Below are 27,405 nucleotides of genomic sequence, written 5' to 3'. Positions count from 1 at the left end.
TCTTTCTTTCTTTCTTTCTTTCTTTCTTTCTTTCTTTCTTTCTTTCTCTCTCTCTCTCTCTCTCTCTTTCTTTCTTTCTTTCTTTCCTTTTCTTCCTTTCTTTTTTTTTTCCAGACAGGGTTTTTCTGTGTAGCCTTGGCTGTCCTCAAACTTGCTCTGTAGGCCAGTCTGGCCTTGAACTCATAGAGATCCTTCTGCCTCTGCCTCTGCCTCTGCCTCTGCCTCTGCCTCTGCCTCTGCCTCTGCCTCTGCCTCTGCCTCTGCCTCTGCCTCTGCCTCCCAAGTGCTCTAGTTTTGTGGGAGAGAAAAGGAAAGTCTGCTAGAAGAAGTGGGGGACACAGGCCTTACTTTTGAGTTCAGAATATCCCCTCTGTCCCTCCTGGGCTCCACTTTCCCAGCATGCAATCAGTTAGAAAATCACAGCACAGACCATTCAAGAGGCCCCTCCAAATGGAGAGAGGGTGATGGAGCTAAGAGGATAGCCTACCTCAGAGGCCTGGCTAAGGTAGGGTAGCATGAGGACTGGGGCTTAGCCAAGCTTGAGCCCTGACTCTTCTTCTTTCTCATCTGTGTGACTTGGGTAAATGGAGGCCTGCTGTCAAGGTTGTCTTTGTGTCTAATGACATGGTGACTTTGGAAGTACTCTGTAAAGCTTACTATCATGACAGGTACGTTCGGAGCGCTCTCTACAAACATGGAACAGAGAGAGAAGGACTTCAAAGTGTACTGATTGGGTAGGCATGCTTAATCCCCTTACATACCATCCTAGCAGTACTGGGTACCTGCCACATTCCAGGCCCATGTGGCCTCTTATTTATACCTGATGACAATGTTGGCCAGAACTGTTTGTTCAGGGAAATGAAGCAACTCGCCTAGGGGCAAAGCCAAATGAGAAAGCTGACACTAGAGTTCAGCAATAGCTGGGTCCCAAGCTGTTTGCCCACTCCCCATGCATCGTGATGCTTCTCAGAGTATTTACGAGGTACTTTTATTATCGCCTGGCTTAGCCTTTGCCCTCCTTTGCCACCGGTTTTCCTTAGAGATTCTCCTGGCAGGCTACAGTGGCATGTTCAGGAGACATTCTGATGAAGGCCTCTCTCATTTTGACTGAGAACCCAAGGCCCTCTTAAGGGTGTTAATAACATTTACTAAACGTGACAGAGAAAGGTCAGCCTCTGAGTATTGTGCCAACAAGAGATAAACCTTCCACAGAACATCTGCTCGCTATTACTGTTGGGCAGACTCAGCAGCACCTGATAGCTTGTGAGTTCAATGGACAGGAGGCAGTAAAACAGGACAGGCCTTCGTCTCTACTGTACCTCTGGGACTGGGGCACGCAGCAGGTGTGTGGGCCGAGCTGGAGGGACAGAGAACTGCGTCACTCTCTCTCAGGCAGAAGCTGTACTCCAGATCTTCCTTTGAAGTAAAAGAGTCAGAGGCCCCATCTTTTTCTTCACCAAGCCTCACTAGGTTCCTCTGAAGAATAGCCTCCGTGGAAGCAGTGGTCCTCATCTCTCCTCCGATCTCTGCCACCTAGGCAGAAGTCACTACATTTTCCTGGAGAGGAAGGAGGCTGGCTTAGTGATCTTTTGCTTTGTAATACATCTCTCTCAGATTTAGCAGCTTCAAGCGACAACTGTGTATCCGTCTCCTGTTTTCTGACAGGCAGAATGCAGAGTTGTTTCTTGGGCTGCTTCTGGCTCAGGCTGGATTATAAAGCTACAGTCAAAGGTGGGGTGAAGCTGGAAACAATACAGGGCAAACTTGGATTCTCACCTGGTGACTTTCTGCAGGCCTCAGTGTCTCATTGGCTGTGGGCTGAAGGCCTCGGTGCCAGTCTGTGTGGGTCTTTCTTCAGGGCACTCCTGGGTGATCTTGCTTTCCCCAGTGTGGGGTGCAGGAAACCCTAAGATGGAAGCAGGAGCTTCAGAATCCACATTTCCATGACATGGCCCTAGTCAGGGCTGCCCTCCCAGGTAGGAGCAAAGGCAAGAAGGATGTGCGATAGAGGAGGCGGTAGTCAGTGGGACCATCTTGGGGACTCTTCAGTGTATAGATCTGCCGAGACCCTGTATTGGTGGAGCTGTGTAGGATCTGGAAGGTTCCCTTGGAGGCCCTCTCCTCAGTCCCAGCAATACTGCAGCATATTTCTCAAGCAGCACCCCTGACACAGAGCTCAAGTTTCCTTAAATACCTGCAGCCTCATTTTTTTTGCCGTTTTCTGCAGTTGCCTCAAATTCCAGCTTCATGGACTGTTTGTTTGATTCCTCTGTGCTGTACACCTACTGTTTTCTGTCTCCAGCCAGTAGGTTTCTATGTCACAACCCAGTTTAGCAATCTCCTTTGTGAGTCTCTCTTGGCACCCCAGAGCCCTGTACCTCTCTCAACAGCACCATTTCACTCCCTGACTCAGGGAGGATTCTTGAGGGTGTCCTGGGTTCCATGCTCTGTGCTGGGCTGCAGGGACAGCAGTGGACAAAATGTCAGTGTAGATGGACAGGAAGACAAACCAGAAAAGTGGGGTGCATGGCCGCTGATGGGATCTGCAGCTTCATGCAGGTTGAAGAGAGGCAGGATAAGGAGTGTCCTGGCAGAGGGAAGGCCCTTTGTGTACCAGACTCGGGGATAATTGGATCCTGGATGGCATGGAGCAGAGACCATGGGCAAGGTGTTGAGCTTAGAGCTGGGGAGAATGTTTTGAGCCCAGCATGGTTTAATTACAGTCACATGTCACTCTGTGATGGAGATGCATTTTGGGACATTCATCGCTGGGTGATCTTTGCTAACATCATAGAGCATACACACACACACACACACACACCATCTGCACTATTTATTTAGTTTTGCATCGCCAGTGTTCAAGCCTAGGGCACTAGGGAGTTTTAGGTTGTTCTTCAGTTTAGCTGTGCACTCTTGCTGCCACCTTTTTATTTGTTACAGTTACCATTTTGTTTAAATCTGAGACAGGATCTTATGTTACTCGGGCAAGTCTTGAACTTGCAACCTTCCTGACATAACCTCTCCAGTACTGATCTTACTGGTATGTATCACCACACACAACTTATGCCATTTAGGTTATGTAAGTACATGCATGCATGCATACATACATACATATACATTTGTAGGCCATATGGTGCGTGTATATTACTAATGTAGTCTGTTGCTCCTGGGGCCACCATGAACAAAACAACATATGATTAAGTCAGCCACAAAAGAAAATACTGTAGTCAGGAGACACGGCAAACACCAAAGGTATGGGGTTGCTTCCAATGACACTTGGCACTCTGCTTTTACAGTAAACATTTTCTCCAGTATGAGTAGATGCAAGCCCAGTAGAATAATTATACAAAGTACAGTGCAGTAATTAAATAAGCTAGCAACACAGCCATTCATTAGCACATCCTGTTATGCACGTTATATCATTGTATATGCTCTACTTTCATATCTCTGGCAGAACACTAGGTTTGCTGGCACCAGCGTCGCCACACTCACGGGACTAATGTGGTATGGCATGATGTTATGAGGGTAATGATGTTACTGGGCAATGGGAAATTTTCTCTGTTTTTATAATCTTATACACCACCCTTTTACGGTTGTCCCTTGTGGACTTGAGCGTCCTTTATGGTGCATCACCAAAAATCACTTTCATTTTCATACAAATCTGGCAGCCCCCTGGGGGCAGGAACCATGAAGACATCGATTTTTCGTGTTCTCCATCCTGCTCCTTAGAACAGCTTTGGCACACGGCCGTGGAGGGTGAGTATTCTTTTGATGTTCCAGAGTTGAGATATGTCTGAGCCAGGCAGGATTGGACACCCAGTGAACTTCCAGAGGCACTGAGACAACTAAGGGGGAAAGAAATAAGAGCAGAGAAATTTGTTTGGAGGATTAAAGACCTACTCTGTATATATCCCCTACATTTTATAGACAGGGATGAGATGAAAGTGAATTTAAATAAAGACTTTAGTCTGTATTTAATGATGTCGTTATTAGGCTGCATTTGGCAATGCATACCCTGACATAAAGTTTTAACATCGGCCTTTCTGAACACTAAATTACCTTTTGGGTCTGCCAGCTTTAATGATAAATAAAGAGAATGTTGACCTCATTACTGTCAGATTCATGGAGGGGGTTAACATTGGGTAGACTTAACCAGTTCTGGATGCTCAGAAATGACATCCCCTAAGTGACGAATTTTGATGGAGAATCAGGGGCTGCAGTCACATTTGCAGCCAAGTTCATTACACAGGGGGTCAATGAGCTTCTGCTTTAAATCAGTGGGACCTCAGCTCTCTCTACATTCTTAAAGCAGGCAAGGCTGCAGATGCCTTTGTTGGCTGAGGCAGCCCCGGGCACCAGACTGTAAGGATGCAGGGATGGAGAAAATGCTGATTCAGAAGCAGTGATGTAAGATACCGTGTGAGTCCAAATGGTCACGAAAGAGTGGGCTCTTTATAGACTCTTGAATGTACTACATCTTCAGTGCCTTCTTCCTTAAGGTGCCCTGGAGACCCTGTACAGTCATCCCTGTGGAGGGGCCTGCCCTGGACTCCATGTGGCTCACCTTTATTACTCATGGGTCAGGCCAGGGAATGGTGAGTGCTGGATTGGTAGAAGGCAAACACCATGTTGTAATTGCGAGTTCTTTGATAAAGGAAGGGAAGGGCCTTGAGAAAGGAGTAATGCCCTGAAAGAGTTCTTCCCTGACTTTTAAGACTATGGAGATGTAAACACAGAGACAAAATAAAGCAGGACAAGCTGGTGGTACATAGGCCTCAAGAGTCAGGAGGTAGGGCAAAGGGAAACCCAAGTTCCTGTAGGCCACACCTCTCACACTCCAAAAATCTCAGACAGATTTAACTGGCCTGGATCTAAACAGTGTGTTACAGGACATGCAGGGATATTTAGAGAGATTCTGTCTCAAAGAAATAAAAATAAAAATAAAAACTCTAAGCCAGCCAAACGAAAAGAAGACACACTCCAGTGGCTGGCCAGCACAACCAGGAAAACTTAAACCATGAAACCATATGGTGCCTGTGGCCCACTGCTCATTCTACCATTGACTGCTTGGTCACATACCCCAGATGCTGACCTCCCTATCCTCTCTACAATCTCTTTCTTAATGTTTTCCTTCAGCTTCAGTGGTCTTTGTCTCTAGCCATAGCCTCTTCCTCTGCATTATTCGTGTCTTGGCTTGGATGGAGCCTAGGTAGAGGCAACTTTCCCTGCCATGCCTCCCAGTTTGCTCAGACTTGCCCATTTCTTTCCTTTTCCAGGTCTTGATGCTGCGTCTGAAACCAGCCTGCGTCTTTTCTTTGCACCTTTCTTGTCCACCTCTCCTTGTATCTGGGTCTCTGTCCCATTCCTAGGTCTATTTCCAATGGTCAGAACAAAGCCTGAAGCACAGTGTGTAAGTGGGACTATTATTTTTCATTCTCTGGACACAGGGATGCTTTGAAGCAGTTCTGAATAGTGAAGTGACACTATCAAAGATAAGCCTTGTGGGGAGAGTCCTCCTATGGGCTTGAACAGAGACAACTGCTGAAGGCAAGAGCTAAGTTGTAAAGTGTTAATGGCCCAAACTATTGCTTCTCAGCTGGGGGACTTGCCTGTCTCTTAGTCAACCCAGGGGAACATTGAGCAACATCGGGGGAAATTTTAGTTGTCATAGCAAAGGAGAGTCCCAGGGCATCTAGTGGATAGGGGCCAGTGGTGCTGTTAAACCTTCAAGAATAGCAGGATGCCATGGCACATGCCTGTAATCCCAGTACTCAGGGAGGCAGAGGTAGAAGGATCTCTGTGAGTTCAAGGCCGGCCTGGTCTACAAATTGAGTCTAGGGCAGCCAAGGCTACACAGGAAAACCCTGTCTCAAAAACTAGCCAAACAAACAACAACAACACAGAACAAAACAAAAGCCCTTTGGGGATGCTCAGAACAGCCCCCAGATATCAGTGGTGCTGAGGTTGATAAAGCTGGCTGTAAACCAGAGTGGTGGCTGGAGGAAAGAAATGAACGGATTGAATGTCTCCTAGTCGTTGGGAAAGCCTTTCCTCAGTCAGTGCCTGCAGAGGTCATGTTAAGTCATATTGGAAGCAGAATCCAAGAACCCTTAGTGGGTAGTCCCTCTGTTTCTGTCTTCCTCCCGGTGTCTTCTCCGCTTGTCTCCCACCCGTCTCAGTTTCTTTCTGACCCTGGATTTTGTTGTCTTCCCATCACCTTTTTTCTCTTCCTCTTTCCTTCTCTCCTTTCCTCGTTTTCTTTCCCTCTCCCCTCTTCCCTGTACTTTTTCTCTGTCTCCCATTTAACTGCCCATTATTGAGCATTTTAGTGAGTTTATAGTCTCGGTCCTTAATTTTTAAAGTGCGTAATTGCATGATCTACACTAAATTAGATTTACTAGCTTTTTACTCCTGTGGCATATGGCGTCGAGTGGAGCTGTCTTTATCCCCTGCAGTTGTTGGTCTTTCTTTCATTCAGTTCTGTGCATGTTGAACATTCTGACAACAGTCGAGTGAGCATCTCTTTCAGCCACAGTTCCTGTGGAAACTTGGTCGGGCCAGGCAGAGGCCATGCAGAGAGGAAGATCAAGTCTGTTCTGTTGAAATCTAGAGCACAGCTGTGACCTGTGCCCTCCCTGCCCCGAGCCCACCCTTTCTCATCTAGCATGAAAAGGGGAAGCCAATGCTCTTGGAGTTGGTCTCTTAGCTCCTCCTCCTCACCTCACAGAAATGCTTCCTAACCTAGCCTGAATGTATGAATGGATAGCAGATTAACCAGAGATTTAGTTGCAAGGAAAAGTGGCATGAATAATTGATGGATCTGGAGATGAGCTGCCACAAGGATGTCTGAATGTCTGTAGTCCCTTAGGAGGGTATTGTGATATTGAAGTCTCATTTTTACGGTGGCTGGGAAGGAAGAGACAGGCTTTCAACTTGCATGCTACATGTGGCCTCCAAGACAATTCTGCCTGTCTCCTGGGTACATGGAACAGCAACTATCACTCCAACCAGAAATCATAACTACAGTGTGAGCCACAAGGCTGACACATTTTGTTGATATGAATCTCTTCTTCCCACCTTAGGAAAAGGGCAAGAGAGAAAGAATAACAGAGTATCTAAATATTTTCGAATGAATGAACACATGAATATTCTATTCTTGTCCCACTGGGATACCTAGCTTAGACTCTAAACACCACTGTCCTGCTGGATAAATATCCCTTGCCATGTTCTAGCTTCTGGCTCTTTCCTTGGGGAATGATGACAGTGAATTATAATAATAATAGTTCATTACTCATGCTTTGATCTCCTGGGAAAAAGAGACAGATAATGCTATGGTAGAAACAATCAAAGGAATGGCTCTTCAGACTCCCCTACCCCCCAATATTCTGCAAAGAACTCAAGGCAGTCCCAATCCTATTTCTCTTGTTTACACTCATACCTAAGATGTAAGGGAGATGAACATCAACCCAATGCATCAATAACCCAGTTTTCCTTTCTGATCAGAGGTGACAGGGTTCTGTGTTGTCAAATCTAGTAGACATGACCTGCATTTGTTCAAAGCATGGGGTAAATGTGTGACTTAGTGTCTCTCTGCCTGACAGATGTGATACAGAGGTGATAGAACCTGATGAGACTTCACTGGTTACTGATCTCACTGCTCTGAAAAAATATCTGACAGCAAGTTAAATGGGGGCAGGGGGAGATTTATTTTGGCTTACAGGGGATACAGTCAATCATTGTGGGAAAGGTGTGGTGGTGGGAACAAGAAGGTAGCTGTTCACAGGCTGCATTGGCGTCAAGAAACATAGAGACTGAACAGAAGTGAAGCCAGGCTATAAAACTCCATCGAGTGCCCCACTACCTCCAGCTTCACTTCTAAGGGCTCTATAACCTTCTACACAGTACCAACACAACAGTTGGGGATTGAGTGTTCAAATACTTGGGACTAAGGAAGGCATTTCACATTCAAATCACAATAGACTCATAAGTTTCTTGGAAAGTGGTGTTCATTCAGAGATGAATGGACTCTTGAGAAAGCTTTTGACGGATGTCTGTCTGGGCTCACCTTCAGAATCTGCTTAGCACATGGCTTGTGACCCCCGACCTGGCTCCCCATCCTCCATCTTTATCTTCCAAGCAAGCCTCTGATGAGTTTTGGAGAGCAGTGACCAGAGCTTCTTCATGTCTTCACATTTTGTGTTCTCAGCTGCATCTACCCTGGCTGGTGCCTGGCACTAAGATTGGTGATCCATATAAGCTCTCCAGATTGAATTACCACAGTCAAGGAGGCTGTCCTGGGCTCACTTTCCTCTGCTCTTAAAAGGCCAACTTTGTCTGGCATCCTGTACACTCAAACTCATCAAGGTTCCCAGCGGCCTTCATCGTTCCACATTCCTTCTGCCTTTCTTCCCATTCTGTCCTGCAACTTGGCCAGAAGGCTGTCACCAGCAGCCATTAAACAGTATAAATGGGCAGCTCTAGCTCACTATTCCTCCCCATCCTGGCTCTGAGTGCAGTGAGCCAAGAGCGTGGCCCCTCCAAGCACTGTGCTGCCACAGCCTGCATTGGGGTCAGCCACAGCTGCTCATGAAGTTGCCCAGATAGGGTGGATTGGGGGCTCCCTGTCCTCACCCCATGATCATGGATAAGAAGAGCACATGGGGTTGATCTTCCTCAGAAGGAAAGCAGCAGAGCTGTGTCAAGAAGTAGGAGAGAAAGAAGAGACCAGCTTAAGAAGGTTAACTAGGAATATTGATCAGATGTATATGTAGACTCTGCAAAGTGGCTGTATTAATAAAGCACTAAATGCAGACAGAACTCTTGGCCATGTCAGAGAATCCATTCATAAGCTTTGCCAGGGATCATGTCTTTTATTTAGCTATGGGTGTGTGAAAGATTAAAATGAACCATGCTGTGAAGTTCAGTCATGCACTTTCATCAGACAAATCTGAAGGGCATCCATGTGTAACCTGTGTCCAGCTCGGTGCTGAATTGTACTGGGGCCAGAGACAAGGGGTGGTGCTGGGCTTTCCACACTCATTGTTCCCTGTTTAGAGAGCAGTCCACACACAGAGAAGCTGGTTCCCTAAGTGTTCCTCACCTGTACACTCATCCGCACTTCTTTTCTGGACTGTGTTCTGGCCGAAGAAGTTCATAGCCCTCCCCCAATTGTTCTCCACCCCTGGCAGCAGCACACAGAGCAACCCATTTTACAGAGTTGTCCCATCCATCACACACACTCCCTGCATGAGCTAGCACATCTCAAGGGGCAACTGCTTATTCAAGAGTGGCAGCTGTATTGTCCAACATCCCTGGTGTAACGCACTCACACTCCCCCCCGCCTGTTGTTTTTCTGATACAAGTCCCCACTACACTTGTGCCTGTCTTGTCATGGAGGGGTGGAACTCTGGGATCTGCCCTCACCTACCTTGCTCCATGCTGATCATCTTTAGTGCCTGTGTACCCAGCCCTCTGGTGCCATGGCTGTGGAGATCAGTGTATTTCTCCCTTCCCCTGACTTCTTTCCCATTCTTTCCACATCACTATTCATTGCTTCACTTGGGGTCATGACAGGTCTCAACCCTCTGGTTTTCTTGAAAGGCACTAGGGGACTTTGTGCATGCCTCTAAGCCACACCTCTAGGTTCTTTCTCTAAAAACAGCATCCTTGTCCATCTCCTTCTGGCACCTTGCTCCCACAATGCCTGATTCTCAACATGCTCCAGTATCCATTACACGTGTAGCATATTCCCCATTCTCATATCAGGCTGGTCTAGCCATTTACACATATGTATTTGTGTATACACACACACACACACACACACACACACATTTTAAATACACTCCTTTCCCTATCCAATGGAACGACCCCAACCCACCACTTCTCTCTGTTGCCATGAGCACATCATCTCCCCTAACAATGTACAGTTCTTCTGACATCCACCTACCTTGCTCTGTGCCCTGAGCCACACCAGCATCTCTTTATTTCAAGTAGACTCAGAAAAGCATTGACATAACAGAGCAGCTGTTCTCAGCTCTTACCTGTAGCCATCTACCCTGTCATTGTCACTCTGGCTTACAGGAGACGAAGATGTTGCTTCTCCTCCAAATTTCCTACTCCGTCTCTCTCAGCTTCCCCTCCCAGCAAATACTTAAGGTGCTGCAGTGTTTATTAGTCATAGAACTGAGCTATCTGTTTCAGCACTTGAAATGGAGCTGGCCTGATTGGAGATGTGTAACACACACACCAGATATGAAAACAAGAATATGAAACATCTCAGTGATTTTTGTATTGATTGGATGTTGGCCTTATAGTACTTGTGATTTAATTTCATAATCTCATACATTTCTTTTGACCTTTTACAAAGTGCCCACTAGAACATTAAAGAGACTTCACATTTTTTTCCCTCTTGGGGAGCACTGAGCTGGGATAGAGGCTCAGACATAGGACAGAGACCTGAAGATGCAGTCACTCAAATGTAGATGTGTATTTCCTGCACACATGAAGCTAGGTCTATGTGGTAGTTTAAGGATGGTGGTGATGAGCAATCTTGCCATTATCAAACATGTGGGTTGTGTATGTCCCTCTGTTGCCGTATCCTTCGAGAAGAAAAGAGAAGAGGGAAAGGGAGGGGAGCAAAGGGAAGGTCTGTGTGCCATGGTCACCTTCACCCGCCTCTGTAATCTCGAAGTAGGCTCAGGTCTTTTTGAGTTCAGGAGAGGCTGTCAAATATCATCTGGGCTGGATAGCCGTGCATCCAGTTAAGATAGGGTGATGGGCTATAAAGAGGAAGTAGACAAAGATCCCTGGTTGCACCATGGACTGCCATTTGGAGGAGGACTGTCCCTTCTGTCATGCCAGGTGCATCTTTACCTCTCTCCAGGTTCTGTCTGTCTGCCTTTTTATTGGCTTATTCAGAAAAGGCCCCCTTTTCCTGCTGTGGCCAGCTTTTCTCCCACCTAATTCCGCTTCCTGAGTCCTTGTAAAGTGTGATGTGCCCAGCTCCCAATTGTCCCATGACCCCTAATGCCGTATAAACATTGCCCTTGTCTCTCCACTAAAGGCCCCAGAGACCTCCTAAATGCCAAGCCTCATGGAAAATCCTTGGTCCATCTCACCTCTAGCTCCTGTAGGTCCTTGGGTCAGAACATTGTTTTTCAGCCATCCTCCAAACTCTCCCCAAGCTCAAATCTTGTTCCCCTCCCCTCAGCCTCCATCCAATATTGAACTGAAATGGTCATTATAACTCTGTTTCCAGGGGATGCCATCACCTAAACAAAAGAGAAGCCTAGAACCTGCTTGGTTTCTTGCCACCCCTCCATAGACTCTTACTAATTTCACCTCATCAGTGTCACTTGAATCGGGCCTGCCTTGGCAATCCCAAAGTCAGGCCTTACTCTCCCGAACTCAGGGGAGGCGAACACATGTTTTGACTCTCCTTACCCTGACCCTCGCTACTGACCTCGTTTCACTCTGCTAGATTTTTAAAATAGCACCCAGATTGATCTTTTCAGATCAAATTTCTACTCTCTCTCTCTCTCTCTCTCTCTCTCTCTCTCTCTCTCTCTCTCTCCAGTACACCTACCTACAAGAGCAATCACCCTGAAATACAAACCTTGCCATGCCATGACCTGTTTAAAGTCCTTGGGCTGATCTTAGGGCATCATTCCAGCATCCAAATGAGTCTTTATAAGGTCCTTCATGCTGTGGCATTCTTCATGTGCCCTTATTTTAGCTCTTTCTAACCAGGCACCCCAGGCTTTCTTAAGGCTTGGTGAGGGGAGGTAACGTACCTGCTTCTGTGCTTCTCTGAAAAACTCACTAACTTCTTTCACAGATCTCTGCTCTGTGAAGCTTTGTAATCAGTAGTCACTTAGGTAGCCACAGCCACTTAACATGTATGCATGTGTTAGATAAATGTAGGGGTCTTTCTCTGGAGTTTCCCCATCTGAGAATTTGCTTTTCCTTTATCTGTCTAAGAATACTTTGCTTCCCTGTACAGTAAAGCTCTTGCTTTCTCTCCAGCCCCCAAGATCCCTTTGAGAACCAAAGACCCATTCTCTCTGGCTTGTGATTTTCTGGTACATGAATACCTGCTTTCATAATTGCAGCATAATTTGATTTTGCCTTTTCACTTGCCTTGCTGGCTTGTGGCCATTTGCTTATGTAGCTTTGTCTTCCTCTGGACACTTAGGAATCAGAAACATCTCATTCTGTATATATACACGATTAAGAGAGTTGGTTAATAATTTTTTGTAATTTTTTGAACAATTTTTGAATAATTTTTTGAACTAGTAAATATAGGAAGGATTGAATGAATACACTAACTTCCTGTATCACTTAGAAAGTTCACTGGTGATGTGCTGAATGAATGCAGCAGATCACAGGTGTTTTGGAGGATCTGAAAAGTAGAGAATTCTTTGAGCTGGTTTACTAAAGGTTTAGGTGGGAAGTGGAGATAAGGTATACTTCAGTTAAGATGTGGATGTGGCCAGGAGCTTTCCAAAGATAAGAAACAAACAAAACAAAACATCATCAAAATACCAAAACCAAAACCACAAGGCAAAATCACATGACCTGTTCCGTGTTCAGTAAGGATTATCTAGAAATGGCTGAGGGACCATAGAGCTTAGTAGAACATGATCCTGGAAAGGCATATCAGAACCAGATTACAGGGGGTCTTAAGGCTAGGGGATCTGCAGTGGTGTGAGGGAGACTGAGGTAAGCCAGGGAGAATTCGGGAGAACAGAAAGGGTGACAGCGGGAACAGAGAGCAGTGGGAAGCAGGTCTCTTGGAGGACCTCAGTGATTGAGCAGCTGGGTCGGGGACAGTGCAAGCCAGCTCTGCCAGAAGTGTATGTGCGAGCAGCTGTGCTATCAATTGAGAAGGAGGAACGAGCCCCCAATTGTATGCAAAGGTAACAGGTGCCATTTGTGACACCGAGTTTGCCATAAGTTCTAAAGGAGTATGTCCCTGTAGCAGCCCGAACAGGAGCCTAATGTGTGGTTGAAATTGGAGTCCATACATAACCATCCAGAGGCTGGTGGTTGAGAACTGATATGAGAATTAATGTTATTTCACTCTGTATGCTTGCATGCTTGTGTATGCTCAGGTAGCTGCATGGACATGGGTGCCTGTAGACAACAGACAACAGCTTTGGGTACTGTCCTTGGGCCATCTCCATTTTGCTTTTGAGACAGAGTCTCTCACTGGCCTGGAATTCACCTAATAAGGTAGGCTAGCTGAGCAGGAAGCCTGAGGGATCTGCTTGTCTCTGCTCTCCTGTCTTTGGAATTATAAGCATGGACCACCGTGTCCTGCTTCTTCACATGAGTTCTGGGGAATCTAACTCAGACCCTTGACTTGTAAGGCAAGCATGTTCCCAACTGAGCTGCCTCCCCAGTCTAGTAAGTTCTGGTTTTTGTTTTAATTTTTATTTAATCATTTTATATCCCAGTTGTAGCCCCCACCCTCCTCTCCTCCTGGTTTCACCCTCCCTTCCTGTTTCCCCTATCCCACCTCCCCTGCTCCTCAGAGAAGGGAAGCCCCCACACATACCTACCCAGTGTATCAAATTGCATCAGGGCTAAACAAATCCTTTTCCCCTGTGGTCTGGCAAGGTAGCCCTGCCAGAAGAAAGTGATTGAAATGCAGGCAACAGAGTTGATGTCAGAGTCAGCCCCTGTTCCCCTTACTAGGGAACTCATATGAAGACCAAGCTACTCCCATCAGCTACATCTGTGTAGGAGGACTAGGTCCTGTCCATGCATGGTCCTTGGTTGGTGCTTCAGTCTCCACAGGCCCCCACCTGGGTCCTGGTTAGTTGGCTCTGTTGGTATTCTTGTGGAACTCCTGTCTCCTCTGGGTCCTTCTATCCTTTCCCCACGCCCAACTCTTCCACAGGCTCACTGTGCTCTCCCAGTGTTTGGGTGTTTGGTTGTGAGTCTCTGCACCTGTTTCTGTCAGGTAATGGGAGGAGCCACTCAGAGGACAGCTATGCTAGGCTCCTGACTGCAAGCATAGCAGAGAATCATCAATCGTGTCAGGGAATGTCTGTCTCCCACGGGGTGAGTCTCAGGATGGGTCAGTCATTGGTTGGGCATTCCCTCAATCTCTGCTTTATTTTTGTCCCTGAACATATTCTAGGCAGGGTAAATTTTGAGTTGAAGTTTTTGTGAGTGGGTTGGTGTTCCCCTCCCTCCACTAGGAGTCATGTCTAGCTAGAGGGCAGCCTCTTCAGACTCCATGACTCCTGTTAATAAAAGCCTCAGCTAGAGTTCACCCTCTTATCCTCCCAGAAGCCTACCCTGCTGTAGGTCTCCAGCTTGTTGCAGAGAAGTCCCTACCCAAGGTTTCTCTTCTCTCTGCAAACCCTCTGTCTTCCTCTCCCCAGGTCTGACCCTCATTTCTCTCTGTGCTTCCTCTTATCCTATTCCTTCTCTTCAACCACTTCTGCTTTCTATTCTATTTCTACTTCTGAGTGGGAGTTAAGCATCCTACCTTGGGTCCTCCTTGTTACTTATCTTCTTTTGGTCTGCGAGTTGTATGATTATATATATATCCTGTACTATATGGCTAAAATCTGCTTATAAGTGAGTACATACCATGTGTGTCTTTCTGCTTGTGAGTTACTTCACTCAGGATGATCTTTTCTAGTTCCATACATTTGCCTGCAAATTTTATGGTTTTCTTGTTTGTATTAGCTGAGTAATATTCCATTGTGTAAACGTGCCATAATTTCTTTATCCATTCTTCAGTTGGCGGGGGGGGGGGGGGGGGGTGTTTCTAGGTTGTTTTCAGATTCTGGTTATTACAAATAAAGCTGCTATGAACATAGCTGAACAAGTGTCCTTGTTGTATGGTAGAGCATCTTTTGGATATATACCCAGAAGTGGTATAGCTGGGTATTGAGGTAGAGCTAGCCCCAATTTTCTGAGCTAGCACCAGATTGATTTCCAGAGTGGTTACAAAAGTTTGCACTCCCATCAACAGTGGAGGAGTGTTCTCTTTTCCCCACATCCTCTCCAGCATGTGCTGTCACTTGTGTTTTTACCTACCTGTATCACTTGTCTGTCTGTTCAGATTTTGTTTGACTTAAAGTTTGCATAATTTTCTTAGTACTGAGTCTTAAAAGCCTTCTTACTTTCTGGGTGCAAGTCCTCTGTCTGGGATAGGCTCTGCACACATTGTGGTTTGTCTCATTGTTCTGCTCTTGATGTCTTTGGAAGAACAGACAAGTGCAGCTTTGATGAAGTCTAACTTACTGAATTTGCACTTCAGGGGCTGTGCCTAAGTCTTTTTCTAACTTGGGGTCATGCAGATTTTCAGAGACGTTTCACAGGCTTCCCATTTTGTGTTAATGTCAACATAACTGCACACGACAGTTTGAAGTTCCTGTCACCCTTTAGTGTGTGAGGATCCGGTTGTTTTTGACTCAACACAGTGTGGTACTGTTTTTCAATGTGCCGTTGTCAAAAACATTTTCTTTCACAGATGTATGGAGCAGAGTGATGAACTTAATCGAAGTTGGCTTAGAATCTCTCTTGAGTCAATGTTAATTTGGCTCAAATATTTATAAAGGGTATACCCTTTCCAGATGGGGTACCCAGGACCAGGTTAGAAGGAACTGATGAGTGATGGTTATGGACTGAAGCCTTGTTGAAATGCGCTACAAGGGGCATGGGTTTCTTGGGAAATACATGGCTGTGGTGCTTGTTAGCCACTATATTCAGGGCAAGGAGGAGGAGATGTTATCATGAGTGAGCAGGACCAGCAAGTAAAGATGAGAAAGCAGAGGAGGGGGCACACCAAAGGAATGCAGGCAAGTGTGTTTGTATGTTCATGTTTGTGTGTGTGTGTATTTACATGTATGCTTCTCATTCTCTCTCTCTTTCTCTAAGGTACATCCCAAGCCTATTTTTATTTTTGTTTTCATCTTTATTTTGAGACTGGGTCTCAGTAAATTGCTCAGGCTGGCCTTGAACTCATTCTGTAGCCCAATCAGGCCTTCTAATTGGACTCCCAATTGTTCTGACTCAGTTTCCTGATTAGCTAGGATGACAGATATATAAGAACTATAAGACCCAGTTGAACAAAAGCTCCAACATTCCAGGTAGTTGGGATGAAGGGACTGGAAGTGGACAATACTGTTCCAACAAGAGAAATACTGAGGAGGCAGACACAGGCATGGTTGGGGTGGTTGTTTGCAGGTGAGGAGTTGGGCAAGGGTATGATACCTGGAAAGCTGATGCTCAGCTCAGGATTTTAACAGGAGGCAGAAGGGAGGAAAAGCTGAACTAGAATCAGTGTATGTGAATGTGCGTGTGCGTGTGAGTGTGTGTGTGTGTGTGTGTGTGTGTGTGTGTAGAATAGGGATAGATGTATGCTACAGTATATTGTGGAGGTCAGAGGACAACCCTTTAGCATCAGTTATGTCCTTCTCCCTTTATGTGTTGTGGTGGTTTGAATGAAAATGACGTCATAAATTCATATGTTTGAATTCTTGGTTGTCAGCTGGTTGAACTGTTTTAGAAGGATTAGGAAGTGTGGCCTTGAGAGAGGAGGGGTGCCACTGTGAGTAGCCTTTGGGGTTTCAGAAGAACAGTGTCTATCCCAGTGTGCTCTCTGCCTTCTGACTTTGAATCAAGATGCAAGAAAGCCCTCAGCTGTTGCTCCCGCCTTCCCCTCACCATCAGAAACTCTAACCCTCGGGAAACATAAGCTTGATGAAACTCTTTCTTTTATAAGTTGCCTTGGCCATGGTATATTTTTACAGAAATAGAAACCTAAATAAGGCATGTGGGTTTGCTGATCAAACTCAGGTCATCTGGCTTGTGTGACAAGAGCTTTACTCACTGAGACATCCTGCCAGCCTCCTAGTTAGGGTCTTGATAAGTGTGAGGTGCTCTTTAGATATTTACCTGGAGGTGACAACAGACTCTTGTGTGCACATGCTTTTTCTCCAGGGAGCTAGAAATGAGATCCAAGGCAGAAAGGGGGGGTTGCAGAGTCCCTGGGGATACATCCATATTGAAGGATAACAGGAGCAGAGGGTACCTGCAGGAATGGCCAGAAAATTAGTAGAATCCTTGGAGTGAAGCTTCCTGGGAGCCAACGAAGCTGAGGGCCTTGGGTGAGAAAATTGGAGCAGGGCTTGGCTGCAAAGAACCCTAGCCTAGGAACAGCCAGGGCAGGGGTACTAAAGCAAACAGGCCCAGGCCCCAGGTGCCATTATGAGCCGTGCAATCTTGGGCAAACTGCCTAACCTGCCCTTTCTCACTTATCTTGCCCATAAAATAGAATAATAAACTGTATGTTGCGTGGGGATTAAATGAGATCGTATATTTGATGTTCTCAGAGCAGCACCTGGTGCTCATAAACAACAATGCTGGCTATGATGTAATTAGACAAGGAATCAGAAGTGCCCACTGGTGTTGGGGTGATGCTTGCTGGCATTGGCACTGTGTACAGTCTGAGTGAGGTGGGGAACAGAAGGCGGCCTGCGGTGAGAGGATGGATGGGGGACTTTGGGGCCGAAATCAGCAAACTCTGAGGAATCATTCAATAAGGGGAGCTGTCAGTATTGTAAAAGTATCTTGGGAGGCTGTGCTCACCTCCCTGCAGGCATTAAAAGTCCCCCTTCACTCTTTTGTGTGTTGGCTGAGAGTTTCAGCTTTTCACTCACCAAATTGGGGTCCCATTGTGTTTGGTTATAGGGCCAGTGTGGCACATGGCCCATCTGGTCACAGGAAGTTCCGTCTGCTTGGGCTTTGATGCTGTCTGAGCATAGAGACAAGTTGGTCTGGAAGAAACTGAAGATTGGAGCAAAGGGAGGTATATGAGGCAGGCAGAGCTTTGAGGGAGGAAGGCAGGGACTAGGGATGGAGACTCTGTGGGAAGAGGGGATCCAGGTGAGGATGAAGATATGACAACTCAAGTGGAGGAAGACTTCCTTCCGTGGAAGAGATGAGTGGGAACAAGTAAATGGAGGGCGCTAAGAGGACAGAGCTGATGATAGATGAGGGGCGAGGCTGTCACCACATCTGAAAACCTGGAGCTACAGGCAAGCAGCTGGGAGGCAAAGGTAACCAGTTCTCCAGGGCTCAACCCATCTCTTTTCCTTGTTAGCACAGGGCCGTAATGGGTTGGTCCAAACAGCCGTTGGCAGTGTTATAGATAGGGCCCATAAAGGCTCGCCAGTAAAAGCTTTATTCTCCCACCCCTACCCCTTTAAAGAGCCAAGGGCTGTTGAGGTGCCTAGAATCTTCTGTAGCTGGCCTCTGGTGGAGCTTAGAGATTAAGGTAGCTGGCATCCACACTTGAGGGCTCACCCAGAGCTTTCGATAATGTGTGGAGGGAAGGTGAACAGAGAACAGGAAGCCACCAGCCCTGGAGAGATGAAGCTGAGAAGCAGTAGCAGTGGGTCCTATGCCATGCGTCCCCGTGCACAGGGTCTGCCTTTGATTCTGGTATCATCTGACAGTGCCACATCACCAACATTTGCTGCAATTGCTGGGGAGGAGGAAGAGCCAGGTGGTCCTGCGCTACTCATGAGTCACCTGATCACCGTGTGTCCAGATTCATCCATTTACCAAGATGAATCAGGTTTGGCCAACCCACTCCTTCAAAGAGTTGAGTGAGTAAGAGGGAAAAAAAATAAACAACAAAAAACATGGAGGCCACAGATAGGCAGCAGGAATCACTCATAGAGCTAAAAGGAAGGGAGTTCATTTGAGATGAGCCATCTGGGAAAGCAAGCAGGCAGGAAGGAATTATCGGTCCATGGAAAGCATGAGCAGCTGAGAGCACACACAGGTGGTCATTCAAGTCTCTGCCAGTGGGACAGGGAACTATTCTCAGGAAATCTATGGAAGAGAACACAGGGGTCTGGGAGTTGGAGAAGGCTTTCAGGAAGAGGTGCGTCTGTAGGGAGAAGAGTTCAGACAAGGGTAAGAGGAGAGAAGGAACCGGCTGTTGTCAGCAGAGGCAGAGGTGGCAGCACAGGTGGGTGGAAATATTCCAGTGGTGAGAGGGTGCCAGCTGCGTTTTATCAAAGGCAAATCCCAGTGCTTAAGACTGGAATAAAAGGCGAATCAGTAGTTATGCATCCGCCTCGCACAGGCCTGCTCACACTTACCAGCGCTGAGCTAGCCTGTGCGATAGTAGGGTGAGCCAGGCCGAAAGCATACAAGTATTGGGAGGAGAACATGGATAAAGACACACACTGTGAACAGGCAGCCTTTCCATTGTCAGGAGCCTCAGACCCCAGATGGGGAGCGAGCTCAGCAGAGAACATAATGCTTAGGGTTTGAGGGAGAGACTCTGCGAGAATGCAAAGGCTGTCTTGACATGAAGAAGGTGTGCTGACTCCTGCTGGACCAGAGAAGCACTGGGCACTACTGAGTCTACACGGCTAGATAAAGGGGCAGACCCTAGTCCCAGCATGAGTCTCCCCACCTCACCCCTGCCCTTGCTGCACCCCGGACCTCTCAGTCTCACCATGGCTACTAGTTGACTCTTGTGCAGAGCAGTCCCTAGGGCCACAGGATGTGCTGGCTCACACCGTTCCTCATTTGGCAGCAGCTGGGAACTCTGAACATCCTGGCCTAGCCTACGAGCTGGGCCTGAGGGACCCAGTGTGGTCCAGGAGCATCCGCTGCACATTAAGTCTCGAGCACACTGCTCTCCTCCATCCATCTGGCCCCTCTCCTGGGACTGCCGAAGAGCAAGTGTGCTGTCTGGTAACTGCCTGTTGGGGACATGTTCCTTCAGCATCCTGGGAGAGCCTGAGCCTCCGCCTGCTCTTGTCTTTGGCATTTACAGCCCTAGAATTCAGTTCCTGTTTTCAAGCTAATCATCCTGGTCCCAATACGTTTGATGCCAACAAAACACCCAGTCAAGCCTCTTCCCTGTCAGAAATTAATCACCAGCAAGAACCAAAAGCTTAGTGAAATGTGGTGCCCAGGATGGCCTGGGAGTGGGCATGGGGAACAGGGTTGATAAATAACCCTGAGGACCTCATGGGGAAGGAAAAAAGAGGTTCCATCATTGGCTTCCCTCATTCCTTTCTGCTGACCATTATTCCTCTGACTCAGTATGTCAGATAATGCCCTGGGTGTTGGGTGTACAATGTGTGACACAGTTGGCTAGGGGCCTGCACACCAGAGTTTGTATTAACAGATTGTCTTTAATCAGCTTAGGATGCTCTACAGTGAGATTGCAAACCAAGTGGCTTAAACAGAACTTTCATTTCTCCGTGTTCTCTGGGATGTCTGAGGTCATGGAGCTGGTCAAGTCTGCTCCTAGTGAGGCTTCTTTTCTTGGCTAGCAGAGGATCATCTTCTCACTGTGTCTTCTCAAAGTAGAGAGCAAGTGATTGAGTTCCTTCTCTCTTCTGAGAGGGCCGCTAACTCTATGAGTTCAGGGCCCCATCATTGTGAACTGTGAAGTCAGACTTCTGTTTCTGGTTGCTTGACTCTTTCGCTTTAGGGACCACGGTGAGGCTCTGTATCATGGTGGAAGTATGTGGCAGAGAAAGCCCCTCTGCTCTGGTGGCCAGGAAGGAGAAAGGGAGGGGGTCAGGATCATTGGTCACCCTTCAGCGACTTAACTTTTTTCCACTATGGCCCAGTTCTTGAAGTTCCAAGAGTTTCCAGTAGACCCAGCCTTTGGGGCACCCTTCAGACCTAAACCTTATGATATTTTCTTGAGTGATTAGTTTATTACAAGTAATTTATAAAGTATCTAGTTGATGTTAATAGTTAATAGGATGGCTGCCTCTTAGTTGGAGAAGCTCATCAGGGTGTGACGTGTGTTAAGCATAGGAAAGCAGAGGAATTACCTGGAGGTTTTCCAAGTTACATGATCCAGCCTGTCACTGTTAGTGTCTCAGAGTTGATTTGCCTCAGTGACACTTCCTTTAAAGTGCCCCGTCAGATGCAGGGTCCCTACCTGCTGCACTCTGTCTTTAGTCCAAGTCCTGGGAGGACAGGTTTGGGTGTCTGAGGTCAGGCCAACTTGTGACCCCTTCCTCCTCCATCACTCATCAGCTCTGGAATCATGGGCAATTTTCCATCCTCCTCAGAACCCCCACTTCTCCTCTCACGTGAAGACAAGGCACCGGGCTTGCTGTGTTGAGGATGCAATTGTGACAAGTCCACTAAACACACCACTGTTGCTGAGTACAATGCTCAGATCTATCTTGGACCCAGGATCTCCTGCCCAGGACTCTGTTGGACTCTGCCAATTCCTACTGCAGTAGATGTCTTTCCTGTTCTCTAGGGACAGTCTAACTGCTACTATGTAACTTTGCTGTAAAGCTTGTTTCCCAGGATCAGATCTTATAGAATCCAATATCCATAACAGATGGATGTGAAGCTGTAATGGTCGCCACTGGCGTGGGCTACACCCCAGCTGTCTGCATTTAGAAGGAATGTTGGTCTGTCCACTAAGGAACATCATCTGGGGAGCCATTCCTCACCATCCCTGCTTCCTTAAAGTCTCAAGTTGTCAGCCTGCTGTGACACAGTGTGGCTCCTCCCATCTCTGCTCCCTAGAGCTGTCTCGTTCTGAGTCCTGCTCCCTGAGCCAGTCCAGTGAGACATGAATACTGAGAGTGAGGTCAGAACATTCCCAAGTTCTGCCATCACAAGGAATGTGAACATGTGTTATGGGTCACATCAGCAGGGATTTTAAAAGTCTTCCCAGGTCTGCCTCTTCGGCCACCCCTACAGGTGGCTGGTCACTTCATGTGTGCCTTTCTAGTTAATGCGTCCACCTCATTGCCTAGGCCTTGGGACTCGCCTCCACTGCATGCTCGCTGGAGCCTACACTGTGAATGCGAAACTGAGCTTACGTTGTTCCCTGAGAGCGTGCATGTGAATAGATCCACAAGTCAGGAAAAATGCTTTGTCACGCTCCTCACCGCCGTCCTGGCATTTTCTTTGTGAGATGTCAGTTGTGTGTATGACAGCAATGGGCAAAACAACAGCAGGGAACCTGGGCCATTAAGGTACAGGGATTGCCTCGGGGACTTTGTCACAGTGATGGAACGTTAAATAAGACCAAGTCAGCATTTTTTTTTTTTTTTTGTGAATGTGAGAGCTTAGGAACATCTTCCTGTGGGCCACCTGGCCGTGGCCACTCAGGGCCATGGAGTCTGTCATGATACACCATGTTTCCTTCAACCTCTGAGAGATAAGTTTGATAGTTTTCTCTTTCTAATAATTACTTTTTTTGAAGTTAAAATTCATATTTGTCATAATTCCTTCACTTAAAGCATACAGCTCAACAGTTTTTACTATATTCACAGTTGTCTCATAACCCTACTACTGTTACTCTTCTTTGTATCTCTATGGATTCTCTTCGTCTAGATATTTTTGTATTAATAGACCCATCCAATATTTTGGGGTGTGTGTGTGTGTGTGTGTGTGTGTGTGTGTCTTCTAGTTGGAGCAATGTTGTTAAGGCTCATCCATGTTGTCACATGTAGAAACATTTTATTCCCCTTATTTAATAGTAATAATCCTCTGCATTAGGAAACCAGTATCTCCCTTGCCCCTCTGTTGATGGACAGTTGAATCGTTTCCACATTTTAGTCTTTGTGAGTAGTCTTTGTGAGCTGTGAATGTTTACGTAAAAGTCTGTGTGCTGAGTGTCAGTTTTTCAGCTCTCCCATGAAGAGAGTTAAGAGCATCAGTAACCATCATTATTGAGCGCCGACTAGATGCAAGACCGCCCTGAGTATGTCCCATCTCATGTACTTCTCACAGTAGCCCAACGAGTAGCTTTCTTCCCCGTTTTTTCTTAAAATAAGGAAACAGATCTGTTAGCTAATATGGGGTGGGGCTGGGACAGGAGCCCTGTTCTCTGTGATTCCCGTCACATTATTCCAGGCTGGGCAGCATCTCGAACTGTACCTCTCCAAGTAATTCACACTGACTGCCACACTGCTTAAATCCAGACAAGTCCCTGACCTCCATTACCTGAACTGAATCCCCCCACTACCCAGAGAGTTTGTCTTTACTACTGCAATGTTCAGTGAAGAAAAGATATTCAAAGTTTTATAGCTCGTCTGAGACACATGGCTCATGGGCACTGGAGACTGGAGTGTGAGCATCCCACAGCACTCTGCAGCTGCTTCCCTGCTCCCACAGCTGTCCCTCACAGATGCATAGCCGCCTCTCTCCTCAGGGAGTTTCCTGTAGACTTAGAATTCCGTTTTCAAACGGGTAGCACGCATGTGCCTTTCCGAGTACATGTGGACCAGTCTCTGAGGGTATTTTTGCACCTAGGCCTAGCGACCTCGGACAGGTAGGACCCCTGGTGGCCAGGCTGTGGCATTGCATTTTTCCTCAGGTGCGTATCCCATTAGAATTCCAGGCTACACCTGTGAGCAGAGACTGAGCATGCGGTGAACTCACTCTGGAGCGTTCTGTGGGTGTCGTGGGTGTCGAGGTGGAGAGGGAGCTGCCTGGAGAAGAAGGTGGCAGTGCGGGGAGGGTGGAGAAGGAGGAGGGGTAATGGTGGTAGGTGGCAAACCGACTGTCTCCATATGGTTACCTACCCACAGCCGCTATCTTGGATGACCCCATGGAGTGCAGCAGAGGGGAACGGCTCTCCATCACCCTGGCCAAGAACCGCATCAACCGCGCACCAGAGAGGCTGGGCAAGGCCAAGGTCGAAGTGGACATCTTTGAGCTTCTCAGAGACAGCGAGTATGAAACTGCAGAAACCAGTACGTGGAACGGACAGGCTGGCACAGGAAGAGTTGGTGGTGGGCGTCTGCCTAGGGCCAGGCCTCTGATTCAGATGTTTCCGGGGGAGGGAGAGCGTTACCTACCAGGAAGGACTGTGAGGATCTCAGCCCAGAATAAAGCCTAGGTTTTATTGTTAATCAGGAATGATATAGAATATCCATCCATCCATCCATCCATCCATCCATCCATCCATCCATCTCCTGGACAACTTGAGTAACTATTGTGTAACACCAAGGGTCAAATATTTCTATACAAATATTTGAACAAAGTTTTGTGGATGTTTGCAAAAGAATGGCAGCCAGTGTAAAGGTAGCTTTTCATTGCCCACCTGATTGCCTTCTTCCTTCCCTCTCTCCTTCCCCCCTTCCCTCCCTACTTCCTCCCTCTTTCCCTTTTCCTTCCCTTCTAGTCTTTAGTAGCGTTTCACATTGATATAGGCTCTCACTCTGTACCCCAGGCTGGTCTAGAGCTCAGTAAGTAGCCCAGGCTAGTTTTGAACACAGAGCAATTCTCCTGCCTCAGTTACCCGATGTTCTTGTGGGGTAATTGTTTCATGTTCTTGTGATAAGGGCAGAAATGTAGGAAGATGCTGGACTTGGAATGGAGCATGGCCACTTTCTCTGACTAATATATTCAGCCTACTTATACCTCAGTTTCTTCCTCAGTAAAATGGGAGCGCTAGGCTTTACTTTGCAAATCTTGCATATTTGTTATGAGATTCACATGAGTTAAAATATAGGAGAATCCCCTGTGAAGTGTAGATTTTCACAGACACAGTGGGTCTCTCAGCTTACTCACAGGAGTCCTATGTTCTGGGTGCTAGCGATGGTGTGAGGGTTGTATGCTGTTTCCTCTGTTTTAGAAAAGAAAATGACACTCAAAGGCATGAGGTAATCTGCCTGAGTGCAGAGCTGGTCTGTCTGTGCACAATCGTCAGCATCCCACTTGCCAACCTCTGTTTGGTGCTGGTATTGCCTTGTGACTTAGGCTCAACTGAGTGAGCCCCTGCATTGCAGCCGAGCTGGAAATGAGCAGCTCCAGCAGAGAATGAAAGCAAAGAGCTGTTAGCTGGCTTCCTGCTTCTGTGGCCAAGTGCCCTAGGCTTCAACTTAGGAGGAAACACTTGTTCGGCTGCACAGTTTTTGAGGTCTGAGTCCATGACTGACTGTTCTTGTTGCTGTGGGATTTTGGAGATATGGGGCACCTTGAAAGGCTTGTGATAGAGCACAGTTGCCTATAGTGACCAGAAAGTGAGAGGATATTGGAAGAGAAGGGAGGAGGGTCCCCATATCCCCTGCAGGGACTTGCCTTCAGTCACCGTACTGCCCCACTAGGCCCCACCTCCTAAAGTTGCCACTGCCTCCAGATTGTACCACCATGTGGCCACCAAGCCTTTACCACATGAGCCTTTGAGGGACATTGGAACCCCAATTGTAGCAAGGGATACTCAGCCCAGACACATGATGACATCAATTCCATAAGACTTTGGAGAGTCCCCTTTCTTTCCCAGCCCAAAACCAAATGAATAAAAGAAAAGAACAACTTGAGTAACTATTGTGTAACACCAAGGGTCTTTCCCATGAGGATGAAGCCATGCTCTATTGCCTGGCTATGCATGGGCTGTTAGGGCTGCAAGGAAGGGAACAGGTTTTCACTGGTTCAAACACAACAGATGATGGAGGAGACAGGCAGTGGCCTCCAGACCTACCAGCATCTCTCTCTCTTCTCTCTCTCTCTCTTTGTGTGTGTGTCTTTCTCTGTCTCTGTCTCTCTCCTGCTCTCATTGCTTGCTCGTGTATTTATTTATTTATCTCTTGTACTATGGGATCCAGGCTCTTCCCTCAGCTGGCTAGTTTTCCTAGCTCACCCATTATGCACCTGTCTCATAATGGCTGCCCAGGATGATACCCTGTGATTCTTCACTTTGGAGATTTTCTTTAGTGTTTCCTCTATGCATTGGGAAAAATTTTGGAAACAAGATGGACAGGACCTCTGAACTCACGGGGGCTACAATTCCTTCAGAGTACACACAGTGTCAGTTTCCCCCAGTACTGCTTTAATATATATATATATATATATATATATATATATATATATAATTTTTTGAGAATTTCATGCATGCATACAATGTACTTTGATCATATTCACCCCCCAAAATCTTCCTAATTTTTCCTATATCCATTGCACCCTACCTCTCCCAGCTTCAACGTCTTTTGTTTATAAATAACTCACTAAGCCCAGTTTGTGCTGCTTATGTAGGCCAGGGTATGGGACCATTATCTGGAGCATGGCCAACTTCTCAGGGACCACACCTCTCCTCCCCCTACCACCATTAACTGACAAAAACCCCTCAGCAAGGAGAGGGAGCTTCTGAGCTCCTCCTCTCTCCATGCTGGCAGGTTGGCTGGCTTGATCTTATGTGTCATGTTCAGGTACCCACAGCTATTGTGAATTCACGAGCGCAGCTGTCCTGTCATATCCAATAGACACAGTTTTTCTCTGGTTCTCCTCTCTTCACTCTCATAGTCTTTCTGCTCATTCTTTTGTGATGTCCCTTGAGGGGAGGAGTGTATAACAGATGTCCCATTTAGTACCTGTTTCTCTGGATATCCGAAATGGAAGCTCTTATCAGGCCTGCTCATCTTGCTTTGTAGCCAGTCTCACAGGCTGCTGCTATTTGCCAGACTGCAAACAGATACTGACTATCCCTGGGGACAGTGTCCTCTCCTGGCCCAGTAGCTGTGAGTGAGGGTCGCTTATACTGTACAGAGTAGGGCCACTGAAGTTGACAGGAACTACTGACATACGTTTCTCTAGAACAAGGGTGTGGTGGATCCGTATGAAAACATTCACTTGTTCACTCAGCTAGTAAATAAACATTTAGCAATTGCCTGCTGGACCTGACTCTAGCCAACACGAATTTATCAGGGAACAGAAATATGTCCAAGAAGACATCAAGATTAGTTTCTAGCATAATGAAAGGAAGACACATTGCCCAAGATCTTCCAAGTAAAATCAGAAATATCAACGACTTCTTATGAGTCTTCTAGTCTGGTCTGTGGAGTTTCTTCACCTAGGTCTCAGACAAGGGTCTGGATTTCTTCATAGCTCTGTCGTCCATTCTTTGAAAATCAACGCTCCCCTCCCCCACTTTCTTTCAGTTCTTCAGGGCCTACCCAGCAGGATTGAATGCATATCTGCCCATTGTGGATGGTGCCATTGGCGGGAAGAAATTTCCTCTCCCAGTGACCCACGCAGCCTGACGTGGTAAAGTCAATGCGTCTAAAATATTAAACCAGATGAATCAGGGAATAAAGGAAATTGATATCTTTATTCCTCGTTGCAGGACTTTGGGCATCTTTTTAATGCTCCTCTTTTAGGCACCGAGTATTTTATTAGCAAGTGGCCCTCAGTTCAGCTTTTATATCAGTGTGTTTGAGGCACGCTTCAGATGGCTTCTGGCTCTTCCTACCTCCAGGCTCTTTCATCTGAAGTCAGAGTGTACCACCACCAAAGGTTTTAAACACCGTCCAGATAGTTCTTTGAAAGGCCCATCCTAGTCTTTTTTTTTTTTTTTTTTCAGGTAAGGGCCCCGTGGATGGTAGGTTCGTGCAGTGGGCTCTAGCAAGGTGAACAGGTTCTCAGTGG

At 46.9% G+C, this 27,405-nt stretch overlaps 1 protein-coding gene across 1 annotated transcript in view; it reads left to right on the top strand.

Annotated features, from left to right (window-relative positions):
* The window catches only part of Grik4 (glutamate ionotropic receptor kainate type subunit 4), a 284,790-nt gene that overhangs the window by 110,093 nt on the left and 147,292 nt on the right, over positions 1–27,405 (top strand). The window contains exon 3 of the mRNA XM_055622027.1: positions 23,571–23,735. Coding sequence (XP_055478002.1) covers positions 23,571–23,735 — 165 coding nt within the window. The remainder of the gene's footprint in view (positions 1–23,570; positions 23,736–27,405) is intronic.

The sequence above is a fragment of the Psammomys obesus genome, unplaced genomic scaffold (assembly GCF_907164565.1).
Source record: "Psammomys obesus unplaced genomic scaffold, mPsaObe1.curated_primary_1811, whole genome shotgun sequence".
Classification (NCBI taxonomy): Eukaryota; Metazoa; Chordata; class Mammalia; order Rodentia; family Muridae; genus Psammomys; species Psammomys obesus.
This window is presented reverse-complemented; position numbering and strand designations above follow the sequence as displayed.